The sequence below is a fragment of the Pelodiscus sinensis genome, chromosome 8 (assembly GCF_049634645.1).
Source record: "Pelodiscus sinensis isolate JC-2024 chromosome 8, ASM4963464v1, whole genome shotgun sequence".
Taxonomy (NCBI): Eukaryota; Metazoa; Chordata; order Testudines; family Trionychidae; genus Pelodiscus; species Pelodiscus sinensis.
In genome coordinates, this window is record NC_134718.1 from 17,874,771 (window position 1) to 17,890,423 (window position 15,653).

The window sequence follows — 15,653 nt, forward strand, 5'->3', positions numbered from 1 at the left end:
CAAAAGCACATACCATTGTATACTTTCTCTTGCACAAATACTTTAACGCAAAAACTCTTGCGTTAAAAGTATTTGCACAAAATCTTGCCAATGTAGACGTAGCCATACTGAGTATGCACTCCAGTAAGATTGTTTTCAGCTGTGATCATTTGTAATATGAGTTCACCATTCTTAATTATCTCATCCATCACTTTGCCCTGGAGCTCTGCGGAATGGGCGCAAGGCCAATTCTGCAACTGCTGACCACTGTTTTGATTATCAACCTCGTCACACAGAATTAACAACAGCAATGGCACTAAAACACTAAGCCCATAAAGAAGAGTTTTGGAAGGACAGAAAACCCATCATGCTTTGAGGCATAAGCCAGCCTCTAGTAAGTTAGGAGGAAATGTACAGTTTATACCATAGCCTATCCCAAGATTTCTTGCACCATTCTCTAATGCAGCTAGTACTTGCCATTGCCTGAGGCAGAATAATGAGCTAGCAGGACTAACCAGTATGATCTGGCACAACATTTACCATGTTCTTATCCATTTGGACTAGTTTTCCTCTGTGATCATTATGGGGGCACTCGCTGAATGCAATACACACGCCTTGCTCATATGCATTTCATATACATATCAGTAAGCTGATCAGCTGCATCTGGTACTTCTTACCAATTATACAATGGTTAACCCTAAGTAAGCTTGGTTTGATTTCCAACACTAGCCTACTGCTCCTCAGCCTGCCTAAGGTGTGGATGGAGAATTAGAGGAAGGAGCAGGAGTGCTTGAGGCCTTGAGTCACTCTGTATCAAGTGAGAAAATATCAGGGAGTACTCCAGGCTCCAGCAAAGGGCTCTGCCCTCCCTATGACTCCCCAAAACAATGACATATCTGGGAAACCCTGCTTAAATTATCTTGCAATGATGTAACATTAACAGTTATTTTGTGGAAAAAATGAATGGATTTCTGTATTTACTAAATGATTAAAACCATACAATCAAGTCAGGAAGACGTGTTCAGTATTTCCATAGTTTGTGCCCAAAGCAAAGTCACACAAATACAGGGGATATCTATGTGATCAATTGGTGTACAGACATTTGACCACCTCGCTAGACCTCTGCTCATGAATCCATCTCCAAGGATGGCCTGTAGTACTCACCTGGTGGTTTTCTACACATGGTCATGACCAAAACATTTTTCCCTGTACACCCCCACATCACAAGCATGCGTTCATATATACATACCCATACACACCACACCTGGCAGCATGGCCAAATCTAGGTGTTCAAAAATCATGAGACAGGTCTCAAAAAAGCATGGTCTATTTTCAGTTGGATTATTCTGAAACCTAGTAAAAGTTCCATTTTTAAAATTTGCCTCCTGACTTCAGAGCAATTAGGGTTCATGGGTTCAAGGTTTTCTCTGCAACCATGGCTGAAAACTTTAAAATGAAAACCAGATGCTCATGTAATAAGCTGGTTTCAGAAGATGAGGCTTTAAGAAAAATACCAAAGATTGAAATTGACCTGATCTAAAACTCTGCTCACACTGAAAGCCCTACTGTCTACAGAATTTATATATTGGGTACAGTCCATAGTCTGTCTAAACAATAAACTAGATTTACCCAAAGCAGAGACTCCAACAGTCACATTTATCTAAGCAAGAATGTCTTGCTACAGATATCCAGTTAGATGTCAGCACACAGCCTTTTATTATTTCTTAAGGACTTTAAATCTTTAATGCTGAAAAATTGACATTGACCAATACCTGGCTTTCCAACCAGTAAGCAGAATGCGTCAAGCAAAATAATAATAATACTGCTATTTCAATATAACTATTTCAAAATAAGCATTATTCCTTGTGGAAAGCAGGAGTTATTATTTAGAAATACAGGCAGTCCCCGGGTTACATGGATCCGACTTACATCGGATCCCTACTTACAAACGGGGTGAGGCAACCCCGCACTAGCTGCTTCCCCCCAACAGACCAGGGAGACACGAAGCTAGCGCCCCCCCTCCCCCCAGCAGACCAGGGAGACGCGGAGCGGCTTTTCTCAGCAGACACCTCAGCTTGAGAATAAAGGACTGAGGGAAGTGAGGTGTGGGAGAATAAAACTGAGCTCTGGAGAAATGTTTGGCTAGAGTTTCCCCTACAATATGTACCAGTTCCGACTTACAAACAAATTCAACTTAAGAACAAACCTACAGTCCCTATCTTGTACGTAACCCGGGGACTGCCTGTAACCAGCCCCTATTTTGAAACAACAGGCTTGGAAGAGTGGACATTCCACTTGCTATTTTGAAATAAGAGTTATTTTGAAATAACTCCCTAGTATAGACCAGGGCTGAGAGACTCAGCTTACCCCTCTATAAATACAACAAAGGTTTCACAAGGCTTAATTTATGCGTGCAAAGCACTCTGAAATCCTTGAAGGATGAAGGATGTTAGGTAAAAATACCTGTCTCCTTTTTAAAGAAGTTCCTTGCTTGAAATAATTCAGTAGTATCTTTTTATAATGAACTTTCTGCCATATCACTCCAAAACCATATAGGTTGTTATTTCCATGATATACATAAATGGTTAAATTCTATTCACTTCTTGCTAGCATCAGTGCAAATCACCCCCTTTCTCAGAGTCTCTGGTGTTTGGTCAGGGTGGTTAATCCAAATAGATAAAACAAGGATTATCTCAACAGTAACACTGTTTGATCATAGATGACAATATCTTCAATAAGAAAGTTCCAGTATAAAAACCAGTTGTCTTCAAATGCCTTTCTAATCAGATGTCAGGGTACGTCTACATTTGCTCCCTAGTTCGGACTAGGGATGCAAATGCAGACGAGCAAAGTAGCTAATGAAGCTGGGATTTAAATATCCCACACTCCATTAGTATGATCTCGCTGGCGTGCTAGTTCGAATCACAGCTGATTCGAACCAGGAAGCATGCACCGGGATGTGTTAGTTGAAACCAAAGCTCTTGGTTCAAACTAACATTACTCCTCATTTTTTGGTGAGTAGGGAGGTGGGGTGAGTTCTGAAGTGGCCTAGGGGATTTGCCTGGGGAGCACAAGGTTGGGGGCTCAAGTCCTGCCCCAGCCCACCCTGGGAGCAGCCAGACAGCCAACACAGGCTGCCCCAGGGATAGAGCTGGCGCCCACATTAGGAAAGCAAGATAAGGGACCAGCAGGAGGTACAGCGGGTTCTGGAGTGGCCTAGGGTATACTGCACTTGCCTGGAGAGCACAGGGTGATGAGTTCAGGTTCTACCCACCTTGGAAGAGGCCTCGCAGGCTAGCCCAGGGATGGAGCTGGCTCCTGCATTAGGAAGGCAGGATAAGGGATCCTCTGAAGGTATAGTGGGCCTTGGGGTGCCCTAGGAGATACAGCAGTTGCCTGGGTAGCTCAGGGTGCTGGGCTTGAGTTCCATCCCCCCTAGCCAGCTCCTTCCCACCCCTGGAACAATCAGATGCCCCACAAAGGTAGTTGCCTGAAGAGTGCAGGCTTGAGGCTTGCAGCCAACACAGGATAGGGAACCCTCTGAAGGTAGGGGGGTGGGTTCTGGGATGACTAAGGGAATAGGCCATTTGCCTGGGGAGCACAGGGTTGGGGGCCCCAGTCTCACCTGCTTGACCACTCAGGGAGCTGGCAGGACAGCCAGCACAGGCTGCGTGAGAGATGGAATTGGCTCCTACCCTTGGAAAGCAGCATAAAGGACCCTCTGAAGTTAGGGAGGCTGGGAGGGATAGGGCATTCAACTGGTCAGTGCAGGATGCTGGGTTCAAGTCCTGCCCTTGCTAGGAGTAACAGGACAATCAACACAGGCTACCATAGGGATGGAGCAAACAGTAGGTATTAGAAGCCCTGGCCTGTCAAAGACCTATGCTGACTCACATGACTGGAGCACTGTCATGGAAGGGTCTAAACTGTACTGTTCAGGAAGAACAGGCAGAGGAGAAAAGGAGGAGGAGTTGTGCTGTATGTAAGAGAGCAGTATGACTGCTCAGCACCCCAGTATATAGAGGGAGAAAAGCCTGTGGAGAGTCAATGGGTTAAGTTTAGTGGTGGAGGCAAGGATGATGTTGTGGTTGATGTGTGCTCTAGACCACCAGATCAGGTAGAACAAGGCTTTCTTCAGACAACTAAGAGAAAGTTCCAGCTCACAGGCCCTGGTTCTCATAGGGGACTTTAATCACCCTGATATCTGTTGGGAGAGCAATGCAGCAGTACACGGACAATCCAGGAAGTTTTTGGAGAATGTTGGGGATAACTTCCTGGTACAGGTGCTGAAGGAACCGACCAGAGGCCATGCACAGCTTGACCTGCTGCTCACAAAGAGGGAGGAACTGGTAGAGGTGGGTGGCAACCTGGGCAGCAGTGATCATGAGATGGTAGAAAAGCAAAGATGGTAAGCGACCAGATTGGCTTATCAGGGACATCCTTGGTGAGCTTAAACCCAAAAAGGAAGCTTACAAGAAGTGGAAGTTTGGACAGATGACTAGGGAGGATCATAAATATATTGCTCGAGAATGCAGGGGAGTTATCAGGAAGGCAAAAGCGCTATTGAAATTGCAGCTGGCAAGGAGCGTGAAGGGTAACAAGAAAGGGTTGTACAGGCATGTTAGCAATAAGAGGGTGATCAGGGAGGCTGTGGGGCCCTTACTGGATGAGGGTGGTAACCTAGTGACAGATGATGTGGGAAAAGCTGAAGTACTCAATGCTTTTTTTGCCACTGTCTTCACAGACAATGTTAGCTCCCAGACGACTGCGCTAAGCAACATAGTATGGGAAGGAGATGGGCAGCCCTTGGTGAAGAAAGAACGGGTTAAGAACTATTTAGAAAAGCTAAACATACACAAATCCATGGGTCTGGATTTAATGCATCCGAGAGTACTGAGGGAGTTGGCAAGTGTCATTGCGGAGCCTTTGGCCATTATCTTTGAAAACTCATGGAGATCGGGAGCGATCCCAGAAGACTGGAAAAAGGCAAATGTAGTGCCCATCTTTAAAAAAGGGAAGAAGGACAATTCAGGGAATCATCATCATCAATCAGCATCATCAAAAATCATGGAGGGGATCCTCAAGGAATCAATTTTGAAGCACTTGGAAGAGGGGAAAGAAATCAGGAATAGTCAACATGGATTCACCAAGGCAAAGTCATGTCTGACCAATCTGATTAGCTTCTATGATGAGGTAACTGGGTCTGTGGACGTGGGAAAGTCAGTGGATGTGATATACCTTGACTTTAGCAAAGCTTTGGATACGGTCTCCCACAATATTCTTGCCAGCAAGTTAAGAGAATATGGATTGGATAAATGGACTGTAAGATGGATAGAAAGCTGGCTAGACTGTCGGGCCCAATGGGTAGTGATTAAAGGCTCGATGTCAGGATGGCGGTCAGTTTCTAGTGGAGTGCCCCAAGGTTTGGTTCAACATCTTTATTAATGACATGGATGAGGGGACGGATTGCAACCTCAGGAAATTTGCAGATGACACTAAGCTAGGGGGAGAGGTACATACATTGGAGGGAAGGGTTAGGGTCCAGAATGACCTAGACAGGTTAGACGACTGGGCCAAAAGAAATCAGATGAGGTTCAACAAGGACAAGTGAAGAGAGCTGCACTTGGAAAGGAAGAATCCCAAGCACTGGTACAGGTTGGGGAACGAATGGCTAAGTAGCAGTTCTGCAGAAAAGGACCTGGGCATTACAGTGGATGAGAAGCTGGATATGAGTCAACAGTGTGCCCTTGTAGCCAAGAAAGCGAATGGAATATTAGGTTGCATTAAGAGGAGCATTGCCAGCAGATCCAGAGAAGTGATTATTCCCCTTTATTTGGCTCTGGTGATGCCACATCTGGAGAATTGTGTCCAGTTCTGGGCCCCCTGCTATAGAAAGGATGTGGACACATTGGAGAGGGTCCAGTGGAGGGCAACCAAAATGATAAGGGGGCTGGAGCACATGACCTCTGAGAAGTGGCTGAGGGATTTGGGCTTATTTAGTCTGCAAAAGAGAATTAGGGGAGATTTGATAGCAGCCTTCAACTTCCTGAAGGGAGGTTCCAAAGAGGATGGAGAGAGGCTGTTCTCAGTAGTGACGGATGGCAAAGCAAAGAGCAATGGTCACAAGTTACAGTGGGGAAGGTTTAGGTTGGATATGAGGAAAAACTATTTCACTAGGAGGGTAGTGAAGCACTGGAATGGGTTACCTAGGGAAGTAGTGGAGTCTCCATCCCTAGAGGTTTTTAAGTCTCAGCTTGACAAAGCCCTGGCTGGGTTGATTTAGTTGGGATTGGTCCTGCCTTGGGCAGGGGGCTGGACTTAGGGCCCTATGATTCTATGGAGCTGGCTCCTGAATGTGAAAAGTAGAATAAGGGACCTGCTGGAGGTGGAGTATCTCTGGAGAGTGCAGGGTGGTGGATTGGAGTCCTGTACCCCCTAGGCAGCTCAAGTCCCAACATGGCAGTGACCGGACAGCCAACACAGGATAAGGGACCAACAGGCGGCAGGGTGGGTTCTTGAGTGTCTTAGGTGATAGGGCATTTGCCTGGGGAGTGCAGGATGGTGGGTTCAAGTTCTGCCTATACTGGCTGTGACTGGACAGCCAACACAAGCTGGAGCAAGATAAGGGGCCTGCTGAAGGTAGGGAGGTGGAGTGGGATCTCTAGTGAACTTGAGGATAGCTCATCAGTCTCTGGAGTACAGGGTGGCAGGCTCGATCCCATCCTTGGAGTGGCCAAACAGCTGTCCCAGGGATGGAGCTTCAGCATCAAGGCAGGCTCATTCTGGCCATGGCCCTGAACCACCCCTGAAAGCAGCTGGCATGTGTATGTACAGCAATGGCTCCTTGTACTACGCCTCATCTACAGCCACCAACCCCACAGCTTCTACTGGCCACGGTTCTCTGTTATTGATCACTGGGAGCTGCAGGAGTGGTGTCTGCAGGCAAGGACAGTCTGTGGAGACCCCCTGCTCTGACTTTCTTAGTGGGTGCAGGGACATGCCACCCACCTCCAGGAGCACAATTACCACAGGGATAATGACTCCAGCCACGGCAGGTTCAGCATTTTAGAACTCACTACTCAAAAAATTACATTTAAACATAAGAGAGAAATGAAAGTTACAAAATGCACAGACAAGTCAAACACTAAAAATAACCCACTTTGCTAGCAGTACAAGTAGTAACAACAACCCCCACGTATGGGTTGGGTCAGGAGATGAGAGGAAGGGCAGTGTGTGTTTGTGAGAATGACAGAGACACACACAGTGCATGAGAGTGACAGAGATTTGCATTGCCAAGCTCCCGCCAACCCCTTCTCTCTGTGTGGAGATGGGGTACAGGAGTGGGGGGAGGAGGGACACCCTGACATCAGCATCTCCCCTTCTCCCTCTCACAACCTGCACAGCAACAGGAGGCTCCCAAGAGGCAGCTCCAAGGCAGAGGGCAGGAGCAGCATGACAGGCCGGGAGGAAGGGGCAACTGACGTGCCAGCACTTGATAGCTTCCTAGCCAAACCAGTCAGGATCACCTGTCAAAGGCTCTACCTACTGGTTGGTGACCACTGCTCTATATAAATCCACGGTACGCCCACATCTTGAATACTGTGTACAGATGTGGTCCTCTCATCTCAAAACAGATATATTGGTTTGGGAAAAGGTTCAGAAAAGGGCAACAAAAATGATTAGGAGTTTGGAAAAGGACCCCTATGAAGAGAGATTAAAAAGACTTGACTTCTTAGCTTAGAAAAGAGGAGACTAAGGGGGGGAAGGATACGATAGAGGTCTATAAAATCAATAAAGGGGTGGAAAAAGGGAATAAGGAAAAGTTATTTACTTGTTCCCATAACATGAGAACTAGGGGTTACCAAATAAAATTAATAGGTAGCGGGGTTTAAAACAAACAAAAGGAAGTTTTTCTTCACACAGTGCACAGTCAACCTGTGGAACTCCTTGCCAGATGATGTGAGGACTAGGACTTTAACAGGGTTCAAAAAAGAACTAGATAAATTCATGGAGGTTAGGTTCATCAATGGCTATTAGCCAGGATGGGTAGAAATGGATGACAGGGGAGGGATCACGTGATGATTCCCTGTTCTGTTCACTCCCTCTGGGGCATCTGGTATTGGCCACTGTTGGCAGACAGGATACTGGGCTGGGTGGACCTTTTGCCTGACCTAGTCTGGCCATTCTTATGCTATAAAATGTAAAACACCCGTTACATTGATACAACAACTGCACCTCCATGAGAGGTATAGTGCTTAGGTCAACACTGGACGTGCACTGCTAACAGGAGTAGCATGTGTGGTCATGAACCACCTGCTGTAATTAGTGCAGTGACTGCAAGTTGATTTAAATTGACTTAATTTGTAATGTAGACAAGCCCTAAGGCTCATTTGAGCTCCTAAGAGCATAAAATGTTTTACTCTTTGGCTTAACCCAACAATTTGACCCCATTAGGGGGGGGGTTACATATCCAAACAAAGTAGGTATTTCATACCTCTTATGATTACTTTGAGTTCTTGTTGTAATGAGATTTATTTGGGCAGTTACTGTAGGCCATTTTCAGAGGCAAGAAAAATTAATGTTTTTTGAGAAGAAGGGATGAAAAAAATGTTTGTACTGGAGCATTTGGGTTGGAAGCTCTGGGGTAGAAGAGTGTCCATTTTCAAAAGGCCCTACAAAAGACTGGATGTAATCAAGACAGAGCACTGAAAAAGCCCGAACCACAAGTGGTGGCAGGAACTCGAGTCCATACTTTGCAAGCATGATACAAGCATTGTTCACAGGCGGTCTAGGAAATTCTGAAGAGAAGCTACTGTATCTTCAGGAATAAATATATATCTCCCATTCTGTGGGAAGAGGTGTGCGTCCCTGCTGCTTGGCTGGTCTGAAGACAATGGCTTGTCTCAACTGATTGTTCAGTTAGGCTATGTCTACACAGCAGCGTTATTTCAGAATAACTGATGTCATTCCAAAATAACAAAGTCCACAGCTATACTACAAGCAGTTATTTCAACATAATATAAAAGTAATGTCGAGCTGGAGGACTTCTTACTCCAACTCCTGTAACCCTCAGGCTGTGTCTACACTGGCCACATAACCCGTAATAGCTATGGAAATGAGAGAAGTCAGAATAGGGAAATGCGCGGGGGATTTAAATATCCCCCGCGGGATTTAAATAAACATGGCCGCCGCTTTTTTCCAGATTGGGGAAAAGCCGGAAAAGAGCGTCCAGACTGGCGCGATCCTCAGGAATAAAGCCCTATTCCAGAGGATCTCTTATTCCTACTTGCAAGTAGGAATAAGAGATTCCTTGCAAGTAGGAATAAGAGATCCTCCAGAATAGGGCTTTATTCCGGAAGATCGCGCCAGTCTGGATGCTCTTTTCCGGCTTTCCCCAAGTCGGAAAAAAGCAGCGGCCATGTTTATTTAAATCCCGCGGGGGATATTTAAATCCCCCGCGCATTTCCCTATTCTGACTTCTCTCATTTCCATAGCTATTACGGGTTATGTGGCCAGTGTAGACACAGCCTCATTGTATGAGGGGTAAGGGAAATTGGAGGAAGAGTGCTCTCATACTTCCTGATATGTAAACAGCACTAAAAACCCTAAATAAGCTATTTCTAATTAATCTATGCAATTGACATAGCTCAAGTTGTTTAGCTTGTATCAACTTTAGCAATGCTGTGTAGACATGCCCTATTAGTTATAGGATTTCCCACTTCTTTATTACCATCTGTTATTAACATCAGAAAATCAAATTATGAATAATAATGATAGACATTGTTAGGAGCCCTACATAAATTCATTACAACTCATAAAGACTAAACATCAGAATTAACAGATTAAATTAACATCAGGGTAAAAGAGGATAACCTGCCCACCTTTATTATAGCAAATACATTCAGGTGACTATCTGAAGCATCTGCTATGAAGCACTTTTGGAGGCAAGATACTGTTCCAGAGGATAACTGGTCTATTCCATTATTACAGTTCTTTGGTTTAGGATATTTGCCCTAGTATTTTCTTGTCTCCTTAATTTTGTACCTTTGTCCAACATTTGGACAATGGCATGTTTGCCATATGTGATTTTATGTTGCTCCTTACCCCAAGTCCCAAAATGGAAAAATCTGTATATGGGTGTCGTTAATTAGTTTTTTCCTTTTGTTGGTAGAACTTGGGCTAAGAAAACAACCACTAGGTTGGATCAACAAGAGGAATTCTAGCCCTCACTCCCTACATTAGATCAAGCCAAGGCACGCAAACACAGCAAAGTCTACGTGGTTCTTCTCAATCTTTCAGAAACCCCTCAACCCCCAGCCATATACTTTGTTTCTTCCATTATATATTATGGACTTCAGTGTGATCATGTCCAAATTATTCACAAAACAACTTTCAGGGTACCACAACAGTGTGCATCAGGTTGGTATCAAAGCCTCTTTTTGGAAGCAAGTGTTTTAAGAGCTAAAGAAGGGGGAGAAGTCATGAACAAGAAGAGTTGTTTCCTCTGTCAGATTCTAAAAAGTACAATTAAAGATGCAGTGCGTTCACTTTCTCTAGTTAGACACATGCTTTGCAGAAAATGAGGAACAAAGATATCTTCTAGAGCAAGGTTTTATTTTAAAAGTAACAAAAAAAGTCATGGTGGGTTTGCACATTTATCATCTCTGTTTTGCGGATCAAAATTTGCTTATCAGCTAAGCAAAAAGATGCCACCCCTACCAATCCAACATGGACAAGCGAGGTTCTTTCACTCCCATGCATTCTGCAGGCCAAATTAAGGCCTTATTACCATCCATTCAGTTCCATTCCAGTCAGCTGATTACACAGGTGTAGACTCATAGGCGTTTAATTGGTAAACATTTTACAAAGGAGAAAGAGAATCCAGCTCATTCCTCTATCTATGCTGTTAGCACTGCAGCACAAACAAGCGCAATGCCATCTGTCTGAGCAGATGTGACTTTAAATACACACAAAGACAGGGACTGGTTGAGTAAGAAGGTGCTATTTTTACAGTCCCTATTGAATGCAGAACTGCACTTTAAACTAAAGCACTAATAGTTAATGAGTGTGCTCACAGCATTGCTCAGACTGAGATGTTTTCAGGTGTCAACCTCATTTACACTTAGCCAGTCCCTAGTCCCATTTCCTAATTGAGTAAGAGATTACTTAGACAGGTTCACAACATGGCTTCTGCTTAATTAATAGAGATTTTTGTTGCTGACGGGGCTCTTTCTGAATGGAATTTTTCTAAGATCTAGCCATTTAAAAAAAATTGAAAACATTCTCTCTAGATGATTCTTTGCTTATAGCTGCACCTAATAGGGTTTCTATACTAGGTTAATTTAGTAGTTATAACTCATCAATAAGAATTATGACATCCAGGGTCTGAGCCAGAGAGTGGCTTAACATTTTCCACTCCACTGCCCCTCCAACATCTCCCCCACCCCCACCCCGTTCTCAAAGACAGTTGAGGTCACAGAAGTGTGAAATAAATGGTTGTTGGTTTTAATACAATTGTCTCGTTAAAAGTGTAGCTTGTCACTGAACTGACTCCTGTAAAAAACAAAATAAATATTTAGAGCTCATTGGGGATCCAAACCTTTTAGAGTTTGCAAATTAAGTAAAACAGCCAAGCCACCAAGAGAAAACAAAAGCCACTTTCACACAATTGGCAAAGGTTTGCTCTAATGGATGCAAGATGTATACACACACCTTTACAGTATATAGCATAACAGCTTCAAAAGAATGTGAAGCGAACGCTGTGGATCTACATTAGGACTGCTACATACGATTAGTGACATGTTTCACACTATTATATGCCAAAATATTAAACCTCCACCTACATGATCACATGTCACTATGCCATATACAGTCAAGATCTAATTTCAAAGAAGACTGTTCACATGAATTCAAATCAGATTTTAAAATATGAAGTTGAACGCAGTTTCAGGCACTATTTATTATTGTATGATTTCCTAAAGTGACCATCAGCACAATACTTAAGCCCACATGTCTACCCTACAAAGTCTACCTGCTAAATTTTGTAGTTTTACAGTCACCTCATTTTATGTCCCTAATTGCTGGTGCAAAATACTCAAAGAAGGAAACTGACTATAGGAAAATGAAACAGACCATACATGTACTGTGGTCAAATACACAAGCAAAGGGAAAAAAGTAAATAGGTTTTTCCTCTGATTTTTTACAATTACACAAAAAGTTGACTTCGGACTAAAGTTTTAGCTTTATCTCCGAGATGCTTTACATGACTTGACTGTACGGTTCTGTTTTTAGGGTTGTAACCACAGGGAATAGCAGCTGAGAATAGTACCTGTTTACATTTTTTAAAGGAGAGCTCAGAAAGGAAAAAGGAGGAAAGCCGTTGCTGTTCAGCACAGAACTAACCCAAGATGCAGACAGGGGTAACATCAGCTCATTGATGTACCAAATGCCTCTGTTCATCTGAAAGCTACACCTTATTTCTGCTATTTTATACTAGCTGCTGGCAGAGGCAAAATTAAACTCTAGACAGCACAGAGTGACAAGGAAGATTATGTATATTGCCTGTCTGGCCCCTAAGCTCTTTTTTCAAATTAAGTTTTATTATTTGAAAACAAAAACTTAGCTTACTATTAAAAAAATAGTATAAATGTTTCTGATGTTTTAACCTGGCACTATTATCTAACCAGTGAATTATTAATAAGCACAAATAAAAAGCCCAAGAACTTCATTATGTACAAGTGACTGTTCTTAAATGTTTAAGCATGTGAATGCAATTATCAGATAAGAAACTATACCTTATCTACAATTCCCCTGAGAGTAGTAACAGAATAGAATTTAATGAAAAGAATATACAGAGCACTAATGGCTTTAAAAAAGTAGAAAAACAAGAACATAAAACAAATTAAAAAGACTCTTCTTAAATCTTGTTCTTGTTGCAGAGGTCTTTGACCATTGGTCAAACTGTTGACCTAATCCGGAGAATGTTTATCCACATGATTAGCTTCCAATAGGATTTCATAGGTGCTTAAAATTAAGTTTATGCATAAGTGTTCACTGTATCAGGACCTTAACCATCACCTCTGCAGGTAGGCACAACACAACAACTGGTGTTTTGCATCAAATGATTACATTGTTTAATACATAGATTATTGAAACCAAATGGTTTACATTTATATTGTCTGCCTTGTTGATGTACCTCCCCACATTTAAAAAAATGTTATTATACAATGACTCTCTCTTCCCAGGCAGTATTTCATGTGTTCAATCTAAATACTGTACAAACGGTTTGCTTCTTTCTTTTAATCTCTTTTCCTAATTCATAAAATGCACCAAGTACAAGTTTTTAATTTTAATCTGGGAATTTATGAGTAACAAATGCACACAAAACACAGTTCCCTAGTGCAGACTCTGAATTCAACACAGCAAAATAATTGACCCCATTTGAGTTTTGTTAAATCTATTTGTACCTAGATTGAAACTTTTGTAAACCAGGTTACAGCTCAGAGAAAATTTTTAGTCAATCATTCTAAACAGCATAAGATAAAAGATATTCCTGAAGTGATGATGGATCCTTTACTTAGGGTAGCAATGGAGAAAATAAAACCAACAATATCCTTTAGAACAATGGTATAATTCAGGTGTGGAGCAGTGATTTTTTTTCCAGGTTGCATTGGCTGTTGTGTGCCAAGTTGCTGAGAGCTCCAAAAATGTATGCAATGAACATGTGGTACAGTGCTGGGAATGTTGCTCTCTGATGGAATATTACAGCACAAAACAACAAGAAGAAGAAATCACAGTTGGTAAACCCACTATAGCACTCATTTCTTGCTTTTAGCGCAACTTTCTTGGTACCAAAAAGCAAAACACACCTAAGAGAGTTGGATACAGCAGCTCAGCATCTCTACAATCCAAAAAGTTGCATGTGTGTGGGGGGAGGGAGACACCTAATATATTTGTTTTCTTTTAAAATCTCTACATCATAGAGCATAAAGCCATTAAAAGACAACATGTACATTTTAGAAGACCTTTCAGGCCTTTCTCCTGGAAAGAGGATCACCTTTTACAGAGCTGGATGAGATCTGTTTAAAACGGAAAACAAATGCATCCTTTGAGAGGTCCTCCTCTCTTTTTGGGGGAAAAAAACCCCACTGCAGATTAATTACTGTTTCAGTTTTAATCACCGGACTTAATCACAGGAGACCCCCTCCCAGAGTCCAGCTCTCTGCCCCCCGCAAAATACTCACAGACCTCTAGGTTTTGGCTCTCTGCAGCTCCTTTCACTTCCATACACTTTGCTTTGTTATTCACCAAGACATGCCTTTAAAAGGAAAAAATCTTATCGTGACAGAAGATAAGAGAACATGTGGCCCCCATGGTACTCACCTTTGCCCTGCTCAGAGAAGCGTTTGTGTCCAGCCTGCCTGCCCCGGTTACCTGGAGGGGATTTCCAAAGATGCTCAGCAATTAAAGGAGAACACCAAAGCCAGGAGAGTTCAGGTTTCCTCTGGAAACTCAGATTGCTCCTCCTTCTGCTGGTAACCAGGTGTGTGCAGAGGAGAGAGGAGTGGAGATTGAAGACCATCAAAACAAATGGAGAAGGGATTAGGGGATGCAGTTTCCTTTGCTGCTACAGGTGACGCCTCTTCCTGCCTCCCCCCAGACAAAAGAAGAAACAAAATGGAGCCTGGGAGGGAAAGAGAGAGATAATCCTGCTGCTTCATCTGATTAGGGAGCCTGGGCCTGTGCAGAGCTTGCAACTCAGCAAAGGATAAGAAAGCATGGAGAGGAGGGAAAGGAGGAGGAGCAGTGTGTGGGGGGTTGGTCACAAGAAGAAGAGTGTGGGGGGAGTAAGGTGGGTAGAGAAGAGAGGAGAATAAGCTGGGAGGGGCAGGCATGCCTATAGTTATGGCTGTGAGAGCGGGGTGCAAAATACGGGTACCTAGGCAGAGGGACTGCTGCCTTGGGCATTATTGCTCCCTAGTCTCACAGAAGCTGGAAATTCTCTGTGAGAAACACCTGCTGCTTCGGTGTCTCTAAAGGCTGTGCAGCGGGAAATACACCGCAGCTTTTCATGCATGGATTAGAAACAGGAATCTCCTGGTAAATTCAGAAGAACAGCATCTGCTTGGGTCAAATAGGAGGCGGAGGACAAGGGCTGTCCAGCAAGCCCAGGGGATATCCTGGCTGATGCTTTACTGCTCCCCCGAGAAGCCGGGGAAAAGGAGGTCTGGTGAATTTTAGTTTAATTTGAATCTCACAATGATCAGGGCTTCAAAAAGAACTACAGAAATAAGAGCTCATTTTCAGTCCGTGGAAACATCTTCATTGAACTAAAGTGACTTTAAGTAGAAGTTTATATACATTGGAACTGGATCTATTTTCGCCAGACACATGAAGTACTGCCTCTAGCTTGCACGAATCCGTAAGAAAATGCACAAAGCATTTTTGATATTGCAAAAATAAATAAGCGAAAAATATCCAACCCTACAGTCACACTAGTGCTAAGGCTCATTTAAGAAAACGTACAACACTCAAACTCAGCATTGCAAAACCCATAGTAAGAGAACACTTACAAAACTGAGATCGATATAGCATAAAGGCGTGCAAACCCACACACAATCAGCTTCGGCACTGTGAACCTACATCCCAGCGTCAAGATTGCAAATACCCATAGA

At 43.3% G+C, this 15,653-nt stretch overlaps 1 protein-coding gene across 1 annotated transcript in view; it reads right to left on the reverse strand.

The window, feature by feature from the left end:
* Positions 1–14,749, reverse strand: part of GPRIN2 (G protein regulated inducer of neurite outgrowth 2) — a 35,900-nt gene extending 21,151 nt beyond the window's left edge. Inside the window, exon 1 of the mRNA XM_075934811.1 lies at positions 14,362–14,749. Coding sequence (XP_075790926.1) covers positions 14,362–14,560 — 199 coding nt within the window. The 5' untranslated portion in view covers positions 14,561–14,749. The remainder of the gene's footprint in view (positions 1–14,361) is intronic.
* Positions 14,750–15,653: the final 904 nt, after the last annotated feature.